Source organism: Pempheris klunzingeri, chromosome 8, assembly GCF_042242105.1.
Source record: "Pempheris klunzingeri isolate RE-2024b chromosome 8, fPemKlu1.hap1, whole genome shotgun sequence".
Taxonomy (NCBI): domain Eukaryota; kingdom Metazoa; phylum Chordata; class Actinopteri; order Acropomatiformes; family Pempheridae; genus Pempheris; species Pempheris klunzingeri.
In genome coordinates this window covers 23,339,487-23,351,663 of record NC_092019.1, presented here as the reverse complement: position 1 = coordinate 23,351,663, position 12,177 = coordinate 23,339,487, and the positions used below count along the sequence as shown (strand labels likewise).

At 43.1% G+C, this 12,177-nt stretch overlaps 1 protein-coding gene across 2 annotated transcripts in view; it reads left to right on the top strand.

The window, feature by feature from the left end:
• Positions 1–12,177, top strand: part of LOC139205060 (raftlin) — a 92,862-nt gene that overhangs the window by 70,811 nt on the left and 9,874 nt on the right. For both annotated transcript variants that reach the window (XM_070835143.1, XM_070835142.1), the window contains exon 7: positions 4,685–4,803. In XM_070835143.1, coding sequence (XP_070691244.1) covers positions 4,685–4,803 — 119 coding nt within the window. The remainder of the gene's footprint in view (positions 1–4,684; positions 4,804–12,177) is intronic.

Here is a 12,177-nt window from a genome sequence, read left to right as displayed (position 1 = left end):
GGTGTGGCAGCATTGTTTCCAGCGTGCGGAGACCTCGCCTGAGCCACAGGGTGGGATATTATAGCAATATTGAATTGAATTTACAGATCTTAAGCTGCACGCAGGCTCCACTGTCATAAGACATGCATTAAAGATTCATGCGCACTGTGGCACTGCCTGCAAACACACACACACACACACACACATAAGGCCTGCATACATCCACCTATACCTAAAAAGACACACACACACACACACCCATTTGCACACACATGCATACACATAACATACGCATATGTTCAAACTACCTCCCTGGAGTTGGGAGTCAGTGTGTGGTGTAGAGTTTGCTACTGAAGAACTGACAGTGATGCTGTTGTCGGGGAGTTTGCTTTTGTTACTTGTATAGCTTAAGCTATCTCCAGAGCCACAATGAGGATTTGTTGCCTGCTTGTGAGACATTGAGCTATTCATATGCATGACAGTCAGCCCTCACTGGTTTCTAAATTTGGGTAAAGCCAATAGCGGGAGAAACAGAGAGAGAGAGCAACACAGGGAATATGAAATTCCAATAAGGTTTTTTTTTAAGAAATTCAGGGAAGGGAAATGATGTGCAAGCGTTTCTCTGAGACAAAAGTTGACAAGAGGTGGAATTAGAACTGCTGTGTGTGTGTGTGTGTGTGTGTGTGTGTGTGTGTGTGTACTTCTGTGCATATACCGGATACACGCATGTTTCTCTACGTGCCTGCAGTTATGTGAATATAGGTTTTGACAGCACAGCATGTGTCCTCTCCACCTCTGACTTGCAGTCACAAGACAGTTGGGCGTTCTGCCACTGTGTTTGCTTAATGCACCTTAATGCACAGTTGGCTTTCCCTCTCTGTGCGGCGTATTGGGACACGTAAACACACAACAAATTCACTCTGGTGGTCTCTAACTGAAACTTCTCGGAGCTCTCGAAGTGCCAAAATAACAAAAGCCAACAGTCAGAGAGAACTAGATCATGTTCACTGTTATGGAGCTGTAAAGAAAGGCAGCAGAGTATCCTGTTCTCATCTAACTATAAAAAAGGTGACTTATTTGTCGAGACTCTCGTGAGCACTGAGTTAATCCCTTTGTTGAACTTTTGCCCACTGTGGTAATGATCTATAACAAAGGGATTGACAATGTTAGAGACGATCCACAAATAGCACTGATGCTGCTGCGCCATATTTCGGTGGCTGCTGCGGCTCAGGAGGTAGAGCTACTAATCGCAGGATTGTCAGGGCCAATATATATTATATCCACTTGTCAAAGTGTTCTTAAGAAAGAACTGAACTCCACATTGCTCCAAGTTAGCCACTGGATCAGCTACACTGCTTCCCATGGTCAGGTCGACATCTTACATGTAGCTTGCTGCCATCAGCCTGTGTTGGCTATGCAGGCCATTAACTATTTACCATGTTTTCACTGAAACACAGTCCTCTGGAAATGTTTTCTCTGACACAAACTTACCAAAGTGTATGTGTGCAATTCCCGTGGTAGATGGAGGATGAATCCCTTCCGCGGCTGTAAGAAAAATGTCTCATCCCTATGATTAAAAAATCTGGAAATGTTCTGTGTATTAATGCAGCAGGTGTACCGTTGCTCACTTGGAGTTTTCACCCCTGTATCATCTGTATTCAGACCAAACAGACAAATGGACTGCACATTAGCAAACATCCCCTGGTATCCAATCATCACCCTGTGCATCCTCTGTTTCTTCTCTACCAGCTGAAGTCTGCCCGGTAACCCACAGGTACCAGCCTGGCAGCTGCCAAACCTTTGGCTCCACTGGGAAGGGCTACATCCAATCCACACACACACACACACACACACACATCAGACACCCTCGTCTCTTTTCCTCTCTCTGTCCCTCTGTCGTTCACCCGTCCTGTTTGAAATATAGATAAGCTGTCAGCGTCCCGTCTCCAGCTCTCTGAGGCAGCGCCTGGCATACATGTTTAAATCATGTCAGCAGACATGACCCAGGGCAGGGTCACCTTCAGGCTCGGCAGCAGTCAGCTGGACACATACAGCTTACACAGGACTTGTGAGCATGGAAATGCACATGTTGTAAATGTTTTATGCGATTCCACTGGATCAGATTATAGTAAATTCATATATGTATAAATACATATATGAATTAAAATCAGAATAAGTAAATATCTAGTTTGCCACTCTTTCTTATTGATTCAACCAGAAAACGCAGTTTTGTTACTGTTCTTAGTGACTATATTTCTATAAACACACATTTTTTAGTTAGATAGATTTTCTCATGTCCAGTCAGTCCTCACGGCCAAAAGAACATCAGACAGATTGCCAAAATAAAAGACCAAAAATGCCACTTTAACACAGAGACTGCAGAGCTTGAGGACCTTTAAGAACACAGGAAGAATCACCTGTGCCTCTCACTTCAGCAGTCTGTTTGACATCCGAGTCTGCAGACTGAGCCGATTTCTGCTCTTAGCGTTAGCTCAGTCAGGATGGACCTGCCTGATCGTGGGCCACCTGCGTCTGTGCACAGACACATACCAATCTAGCATCTTTGAGACTCACCAAACAGTTGGTTGATTAATCGATTATTAAAATGACTTTGCGGCAGTAGGCGTTTGCAGGTGCAGGAAGCAAACTTCCCGTATAATTTATCTGCTCTTTGCTTCTTCAGCAGAGAAGACTGCGTGCCGTAAATCCATGTATAACAGCAGGTTTGGAAACATGTCCATGAATATGAGGAACAAACAGCCTCCGAACTGACTTAAAATGTGCAGCCAAAGACTTTACATCTACATTCAAACACCCACTCACCAAAAACTCAACACTTGATATTTCAGCATTTCAAGTGAAGCAGATTTCAGTGTCGGCATTGTCTGCGCACACTGGGTGTCTTGTTGTTGATCCTCTGCTCTGCTGCTCTGGCTGCTGATTTGCCGTCACCCTGCCACTCCAGCTATCAGACACCCCCTCCTCCTGCTTCTGTGTCTTTCAGTCCCAATGCTGTCACTCCCTGTTTTTAGTGCGACTGTATTTGCATCCCTTGCCCTACGACCTTGAGCATGTGAGTCACGGGGGGGGGGGGGGGGGGGGGGGTGGAGAACAATTTCACTGAGGGCGCACGGTGGTTTTTGCAAGTGTAAACAACTTATTCTCAGTCGGCCCGCTGGCTGCTCAGCTCAGCTCTCAGTCAATAGGCGCAGGATAATGTTTATTCGTGCACGCAACCGGTGCATTCCCCTGACGGACTCGGCGCCCCCAGCAACCAACTCCCTCTCTTCCACTTCCCTCGTTCTCCCTCTTTCTCTCTCCTTCGCTCAGCATTATCAAGAGAGACAGGCTGCTCCCTCTAGAACAACAAGAGAGAAACCCAGCGTGGATCTCACCTGAGTGATCCCTGTCGCGCGGGCAGGGAACCGATGGGGGGCCTCTGTGCCTCGCGTTTTCCAGAAAGGCGTCTTTCCAATTACATGCCAAGGGCTGACGAATGAGATGCAAGAGCGTTGGTCTGGGGGAGTGATGGAGGGAGTGGAGGAAGAAAAAAGAAGATTGGGGTGAACAACGACAATGTCTGTATTTTAGAGACTCAGAGATGTTTTCAATTGAGCGTACATGGGTCCTAAATGGGTTTTCAGAGGGAGGGGGGTGGGTTGATAAAGAAGCCTGTCAACCTTGATCCTATCTCTCCTTCTGTCTTGCTCAATCCCTCCTTCTCTTTCTGTCTTCCTCTCCCTCCCTCTCTCCACGGGCTCTCCAGCTGCCTCTCATCCCCTTATTATTAGGGCCCAGTAATGAAATGTGGAGTGTCTCGTATTGGTGCCTGGGCCCCAGCAAACTATATTAGTGTGTAAATGGTGTGGGAGTAATGAGAAAGCACTCAGGCCGGCCAGGAGGACTGGACCATGGGCCGCGCATTGTGTCCATGTCTGTGTGTCTGTGTGTGTGTGTGCGCATCAAATGAATAACAAGAGACGTTCGGTGGAGAGGGGTCCCGGCTCATGGGGGGGCCAGAATGGTGTTTCTGTCTCGGATGCCAATCCTACGATTGTTAGCCTCCAACAGGAGAGAAGCTTAGAAAATCTATTCGGTCAGCAACACACAATCTCACTAGTGGCCCGAAGCACATACGTCAATGTCTTTATGTGGCTCACTTAATTCAAGTCTTTTTAAGGTGAATTATGCAGGCTTAGCAAAAGGATTTATGCTTTAATGCCTTACGGACTGACTTCATTAAATCAGTGGCTACATTTTGCCATCGCTAAAATCTGTCCATCCTTTTTAAAGCAGTGGTTCTCAGGCCTGATCCTCTGAATCCTCTCAGCTATTGCATTCACCTTGCTTCCCAGCTGTAATTAGCCTCTGTTTAGCTGTCTAGTATGGAAACAGCAGGGCCCTGGGTCCTGAAAACCACTGATGTAGCGCATAATGTCTCCTCTTCTTCTTTAACATCCCAGAAGGGGAATACCTGCTCCTTTCTTTTACACTGTCTCCCTGCATAATGTATAAGTGCACATTGCTCATACAAATGGCCCACACCACTGGCTATGTAATAAGAGGTTGTGCATGAACGTGGCTGAGTGATATCATTCCATTTCCTCTGGCCTGGAGGGCCCAAAGGAGCAGCAGAGACAAGGCAGACATGCTCCATCCAGTAAATACTCTTTTCACGGTTGGATTTCTTTCTTCCTCTCTGCAGATATGCTGCCTAAGTCCGTGGAAAGTGTCTTCATCTTCCAGGAGGGAAGCGAGGGTGAGCCGAACGTAGCCTCCCCAACATACGACGCCATCGTAGTGGAGCAGTGGAGCGTCATAGATGTGAGTGGAGATCTTTCTTTTGCTTACTGCGTCACAGGTTTCCTTCTCTCTCCCGCCAGCAGACAGTAAAAGCTGTGGAGTTTTATGCTCCTTGAGGTTTTTTTTTTTTCTTACGTAAATACATGCAACTTAGTTTAAATGGCACACTTACATGATTTAATGTAATTCAACCAGGCATCCAGAGACACAGTTAAAGCTAGAGCTTGGCAATAATTAATCAATATTTGTTTATCAGCATTAAATCAACTTAGTACCCAAGGAATTACATTCATATTCGCTTGATGTTCAGTGCTATCACTCCACATGTGACTTTGCAAACATTTGCCATAGCGTGAGAAAGTTATTGCTAATTAAAGTTAAAACCTGAATCAATGATTGAAGTGACATAAGAAATTAAGATGCTTTGAATACAGAGCACTCGGGCTCAGGGAATGGTTTGAGGAGAAACTGATTTGAATCATAAGTTATGGCCTTTACAGTCACCACATCTCTGCTCAGATGAACAGGCCTGGGAGATTGTGAAATGACGTGTTAGACAGCGCTCTGCACAAAGCACCAAATAAGGGAAAAGAACAGTGTTTATCACTCCTGCAGAGGCTCAGAGAGTTGGAGAATCTGAGAGGGTTCTGAAGGCTTGTGGCGGCTCGACACCTTATTATATTTGCAGGTTTCGTCGTCCACAAATCCCATTAAGAGTCTGGCATTGAAATCAGTTGTCACTCACAGCCATTGTGCCCTTCAAGCTCCTCCTCACCCTACAGCCAACCTTTCCCCTAACAACCCTGAGGGCAAATCTGGCAAATCTCAATTTATAGGACGTGTGTCGCGGTTGCTTGTCTTATCAGGAGCAAACAAGCCCTTATCTGCCCGCCGATTAGCGTCTCTCCTCGGCACAAGTTCCAAGTTGGAAATTGATTTCTGTCTAGAGTTGAAGGGTTTACTGCCATTTCATTGCCTTTCATCTGTATGTGTGTGCGTGCGTGTGTGTTCATGTATACATGTGTGTGCATGCAGCTGTGTTTGTGTCCGCGATGAGTTTTGTGTGTCTGTATGTGTTTGCCGATGCTATCTCTGTAATTGAATTTAGACTTTTTGCCGCCCGTGGCTGTCCATGTGTGAAAGGAGACTTTTGTCCCCCAAATGTGGCTCTCTGATTGTCCAGCCCAGCGCTGATGGCCACATGTGCCAATAAGACGGCTCCTGCAGTCATCTGGCGGCAGCAGTGGAGCCTTCCCATCCTCTGAGATGAATGGTAATACTGTTACAGCTTAATGGATGTCAAGGCTTCCTCAGAAACGTCAACAGTGAACCGACACCCAGTGTTGCAAGGAGATCCAATCAACTCTTCCACTGGGACTTTATCAAAAACTGTTTCACCCGAGCAATCTGCAGCATGCCAAACCAGACTGACAATGCACTCTTTCACAAAGGGCGATCAGGACCTCATAGCATCCCTATTCACTGTGATAGCTGCTTAAAATTGCTATGCAAAGTATCACAGCTCATTATTGTGCCAGAATAATTACAATGAAAAATATGATTGCAGGTGTTTTTCTTCTTCTTCTTCTTTTCCCCCTAATGCTTTACAGTTTTATGTATCCAGAAGTCTGATAGGTGGGTGGATGTATGAAGCTCAGAGATGAAGAGGAAAACAAGCTGTTACTGAGGGCAAGCAGTCATTTATATTGTCGTCAAGTGGGAGGGCACCATCACAGACACAGTGACTGCTAAAGGGGCAAAAAGTGTTTTAATTGTTTACTGCATAAATGAGTTACAGCACATCAGATTACAACAGATGTGTTTATAGTATTGATATTCTAAATCTATTTTACATTATAATGAGAAAAAAAAGGGGTGTTTTATAGTAAAACTCAAGGACCAAAGCAAAACCTCCTTTATTCTTTTATTTCAGGATTTTCATCTGTTAGAATAGACAGAACAGATATGTGGGCAGGACACTGCAAGGTTAAACTTTAAAGTAAAAGTCCTGCATGAAAAATCCTACTTAAGTGAAAGCACACAACTATTAGTAGCAAAATATTAAGTATTAAAGTGCAGGTTTATTTCCTCCGACTGATATATAATTAGATGTGACATCATTAGATTGTTAACACTGAAGCATTGCTGTTAGAGCCGCATTTTACTGTTGTAGCTGCTGCGGGTGGAGCCTGTTTGAACTACTTAATATACAGTTATTGGGAGAGGAAAGAAGAAAATACACAAATCTAGTTTTTGTTTTAATGAAATGTTGGATCATTTGAACGATTATTAAAATAACAATGTGTGAGTATTTTAGAGGCAAAAACCTTTAACAACGTTTTGTATTTAAAAGGTCAGAATATTATGTACGGTGTTAAATCATCTGAAAGATAACTAAAACCGTCAACTGTCATGTTGCGGAGTAGCAAGTACAACACTGACATCTGAAATGTTGTGGCGTAGAAGTATGAAGCAGCATCAAATTGAAATACTCAAGTAAAGTACCTTAAAATTGTGCTTAAGTACCGTACTTGAGTAAATGTACTTAGTTACTTTCCACTACTGCATGTGGGTGTGGAGGCTTTGAGAGTTTGAGTTGAAGTACAAGTAATTCAATAATTTCATTTGCTGTGTGTCTATACTAAAACAAAATTTCAACCACTATAGCATAGTTAACCAACAATTAGAGTTACAGTAAGTACACACTGTGAGTGAAAGTACATATAACCCAGGACTGACCTGACTGTCAAGCAAGACCTGCCAATGATTCCATTCATCTTATTAGGTCTTTTATTTAGTTCATCACCAAATAATAAACTGAATAAGTTTAGTTGTACTGTGATGAGATACAGACAGGATTTTAAAAAAAACATTGAAGCACAATGATAAAAAGCCAACAAACGTGAGAAAAAGCAGACGTTGCATGTGAGACAAACAAAAACTCGCGGGTCTAAAGATTCTGACTTCAAAACAAATCACAGAAAAGAAATTAAAGAGGAAAACAAGCAACCAAAATACATGTCAAACTGACAAACTGGGATATGAGTGCTGTGAAAACCGTTTCTACTAAATGACAGCAGAACAGAGCCAGGAGGAAAACAGCAAAATGAACAAGTGACAAGCGAAGGAAATACGCATCTGAGCAGGGTGTTCAGCATGTAGAAAGCTGCTTATATTCTGCATAAAAATGCAATCAGTGCTAAAGAGCTGATACAGACATTTCTTTTAGCTGGAGCAAGAGACGCAAAGCAGCATAGATTTTGGGCAGATGTCCTCAATACATTTGAAAATGCAGCAGTTGCCTGAACATGACAGTTTTTTTTTTTTCCTGAGAAGTATGACCTGAATAGGAACCATATGGATGCTGGTGAAGTGCTCCAAATGAATAACTCATCAAGGGTCTCTGCTATGAAACTCCAATTAGGACCGGTTTTGCATCATTGTGTCCTGTGGGAAAATCAATGCAGGAGCTGCCTTGGAACTAATGTAGTGGAAGTCGTCTTTACTGAGTTTCACTGGAATAATAATCACACAAAACATGCTCTCCGTCAAACCTCAGCTAGGGTTGGTCTTAATCTGTTTGCTCGCCATGAGCCCTTGCAGGAGAATTTATTTACCAAGAGGGATGAAATGCATTAGCAGAAGGGTGTTGTGATTCAGCCTTTGTGTATCCAGATAAAACAGTGAACGAGCTCCAGAGTCACAAAAACATCCATGTGTGTGTTTTATTAAAAGATGAGCTGATATTCACCGTAGCACGGCTGATGTCTGTGAGGAGGCTGATGTTTCTTGAAAGCCTCTCATCCTCTCTTCCGCACCTTGCTAAAAATGTTGTTTACAGCTCCATCATCCACTTCAACTCTGCCAGACCCTGCAGCAGGTCCATTTGACAAATGTATGTTGTTATCAAGACATTTTACAAAAAAGGAGAAAACGTTATTGGACATACGTCTGACCTGATGGTGCAGCCTTAAAAAAAAAAAAAAACAACATCCCATCTCTGGTTAGTAATATTTCAATCAGTTTAAGCATCATGTGGGCTTCAAATAACTCAAGAGAAAGGAACATTAATATACATGGCACACATGCGAAGGGAAAAAGCTTTTTTGTTTACTTTGATGCTAGAATTTAGAAATTAAAGGGGAACCTCACTGATTTTCCACATCAAAGTCTGTTTACAGGTCTTAGGGAGTACTACTGCCTGTGTGGAAAAAAAAAAGTGGTATAAAGCCTTTTCTTGCTCCAGAGGAAGCCGCGTGAAATCCAATAAACTACGATAGCCTGTACTAGCATAACACACCAAACTGTCGGCGGTCGGGTTGCACTGTGGGTAATGTAGGCACCAGGTTTCGACAGGGAAGAGGGATGTGTGGAACAAAAAAGATGAGATCTCTGGTTCTGTTTCATCCATTTGACTCTGACAGTGTTATAGGAGTGCAATACTAAAGTCCTATAATGCTGCACTTGCATACACTTTAGGTGGGAGACTAGAATTAGATATCTTGTGTCCCTTGTGTGGGTCAAGCATTGAAATAATTAATCTCTTGTTTGATGATGCAATTTTGTCTTTCCTTAGATTCTCCCTGTCTCATACATGCGTTTCAAACTCCACAAGCTCAGTTTATGATTCAGGTGTTCTATAAAAAAATGCATAGTTTTAAACCCAAACTGCGATTAATCCAGTTTAATCAGTCCTGACAAAGCTCCTCCACAGCCACACAGGACATCACACCACAGTTTTGCAGGCTGTGTGGTACTCCCTGCAGCTACTATATTGACTCTGACATATAATCCCTGTGAAGTGCCCTTTTTAAGAGAAAAATCAGGGATAAAGAGGTCAAAAATCAATTCACAGCTACTGTATTTTTGACCATGGTTCTGTAAAGGATCATTCTTAAGGGTCAGTTTACCTAAATCCTAAAAGAGCACCCTCACACTTAAACCCCAGAGGCATCCAGCCATGCACATAATCTGCGTTTTATGTGCCGTGTGTAAGCCCCACCACCCCAATACAAAGAAGGTGAATGAAATTTTAGTAGCATAAACAAAAGTCCATTCACCTCCATTTCAGGGCAGCGGCACAGATTTCCATATTCCCACACCTCAGCATATAAAACTGAAATCATCCTGCAAAGCCACATACCACTGGAGGAAAATGAGAAAATGGTTTTTTTTTTTTTTCTTTGTTTGCTTTTGGTACTGACCCTTTAAAATATTCCTTACCAGAGCAATAATGCTGGCTTGGGCGTTTGTTACTTTAATTAGGTATATCGGAGATGCCGCTGGGGTCTACTACTGCACATATAATCACAATAAAAAATCTAAAAGAATCTGCAAGACAATGATTACTTACATATATACAATAACTTAGAAAAATGTTGAGGGCAGAAAATAAGACAGATTGCAAATTAGCTCCCTGGTTACCACAAGAAAAGCCTCGTTTAGATGTATTATTATTACACCTCGAACATAAAAACTTGTTTCATGAGTTTGGCGTTCAGAAAGTGATTTAAAGCTTAAATGACGTCAGATAAATAGCAGACAATATAAAGACTGATTTAATAGGGAACTGTTTGTGCTTTATTTTCTGAACATTTACAGTCTTTTGAGCGTACACTGTCTGTGCATCATTTCTGAAAACTACACACATCATAGCGTGACTGTCAGTAAGTAAAATGTTCTCTCAGCCGCTTCAGGCACTGCAGTTTGATGATGTCACAGGCTTGCACTGTCCTTGATCTTGACAACTCATAACCCAAAAGACAAACCAGAAAAACTGCAAGGAGAGTTTAGAGAAAGTGTCTGGAGTACTGGAGAGAGACACCTTTAAAGTTAATATCAGTGGAGTTCAAATTTAAGAAATGGCAGTTCAAAGTCAAAGCGAGTGAAAGGAGCTTAACAGAGCTGACATTGTTGTCACTCATTCCCAGAATTTACTTGCATCCCCCAGCTTTGAAGAGCAGCACTTTCAGTCTCCAGAAATTAAAAAGATTGGATTATAAGACCCCACATCACAGCATCAGTGTGTATGGCAGGGAGGAATGTTTGAAGAGCTACTTTCATGACATTGTGACCACCCCTCTGCTTGGTTCGCTCTGCTGTTTCCGCATTGCTTTCTGTCTCCTCCTGCCACACCTCTTTTTTTCACTGTGGCTTTTGGTTTCCTTTTGTTTGTTTTTACAGCTCAACATCCACACAGAACTCTTTCGCTCATCCTCTCCCAACACTGCTGACTTTACAGATGTGTGTTAGCGTTCACACAAAAGGCACCTCTGGGTTCTCTAGAATCACTTCAGTGGTTGAGGCTATTGACACAGGATGCAGATTAGTTGTTATTTGTCTCTAATATGAGCGAGAAGTCCACCAATCAGAAGATCGGCCGTTCGATCCCCGGCCCCAGCAGTCCGCATGCAAGTGTCCTTGGACGGGATACTGAAGAGCAAATGGCTCCCGAAGCTGTGCCTCCGTGTGAGACTGTGTGCGAATGATTAGCTTCTATGTTAGTGATTCGTTTCCATTAATTTCCAGTGTGTGAATGGGTGAATTTGTGTGTAGTGTTAGAGTGCTTTACGAGGCCAAAAAGACCAAAAAGGTGCTACACAATGCAGACCAATGTAGATGTGTTGTGTGTCTGTTTGTGCACCCTGTGGCCTGCATGTTGTACAGAGAGCTGATTGTTAGCGTGTGTCGCCTGTCTGTGATATCTCTATCCTCTCTGACTTAGGTGAGAGGAGAGGTGGCCTAGATAGAGGGAGAGCAATTTGCACTGTCCCTGCAAGTGAGTAATCTCACCCGCTCTGTCAGACAATGTGACGATGATGCCCCGATAGATCCGCGATGAAGGGAGAGGGTTGAGTTTATAGGGTGCAGTTGTTTATCACGTGTAGTAAGAAACAAGTGATGACCTGTACCTAAAAATGTTACTTTATACTTCTACTTCACTACAATTCAGGGGGAGATATGAACCTTTTTGGCTTGTGACCATCAATCAGTGTCTCGTTGGGGCCCCTTACCCAGCTGTTAGCAGTTCCACCAATAAGACATTTCCCCTCCTTCACTTAAGTAAAGGATCCATCACTTCCTGGCAACCATATGATAGAGGTCCTGAGAAAATGGCTTGATATACGTACCAGGTTAAAGGGACGTCAGAGCGGAACCAGCAAAACTGAACTGATAAGTTCAATCCAAATTGAGGTTACAAGATGCAGAGAATGGCTTGTCTTTATCTCTTGTTCCTCTCTTCTCCAAAGTAGGTTGTGGTTAAAAGCTCAGCTCAGTTCACCTAAAAAAAAAACATCTGGTTTTTAGTTAACTTGCCGGCAGGCTAATATAACAAAGCAGTAAACAGGTATGCTGAGAGGAACTCTGGGCTCTCCTGTCACAATTTGACTCCGG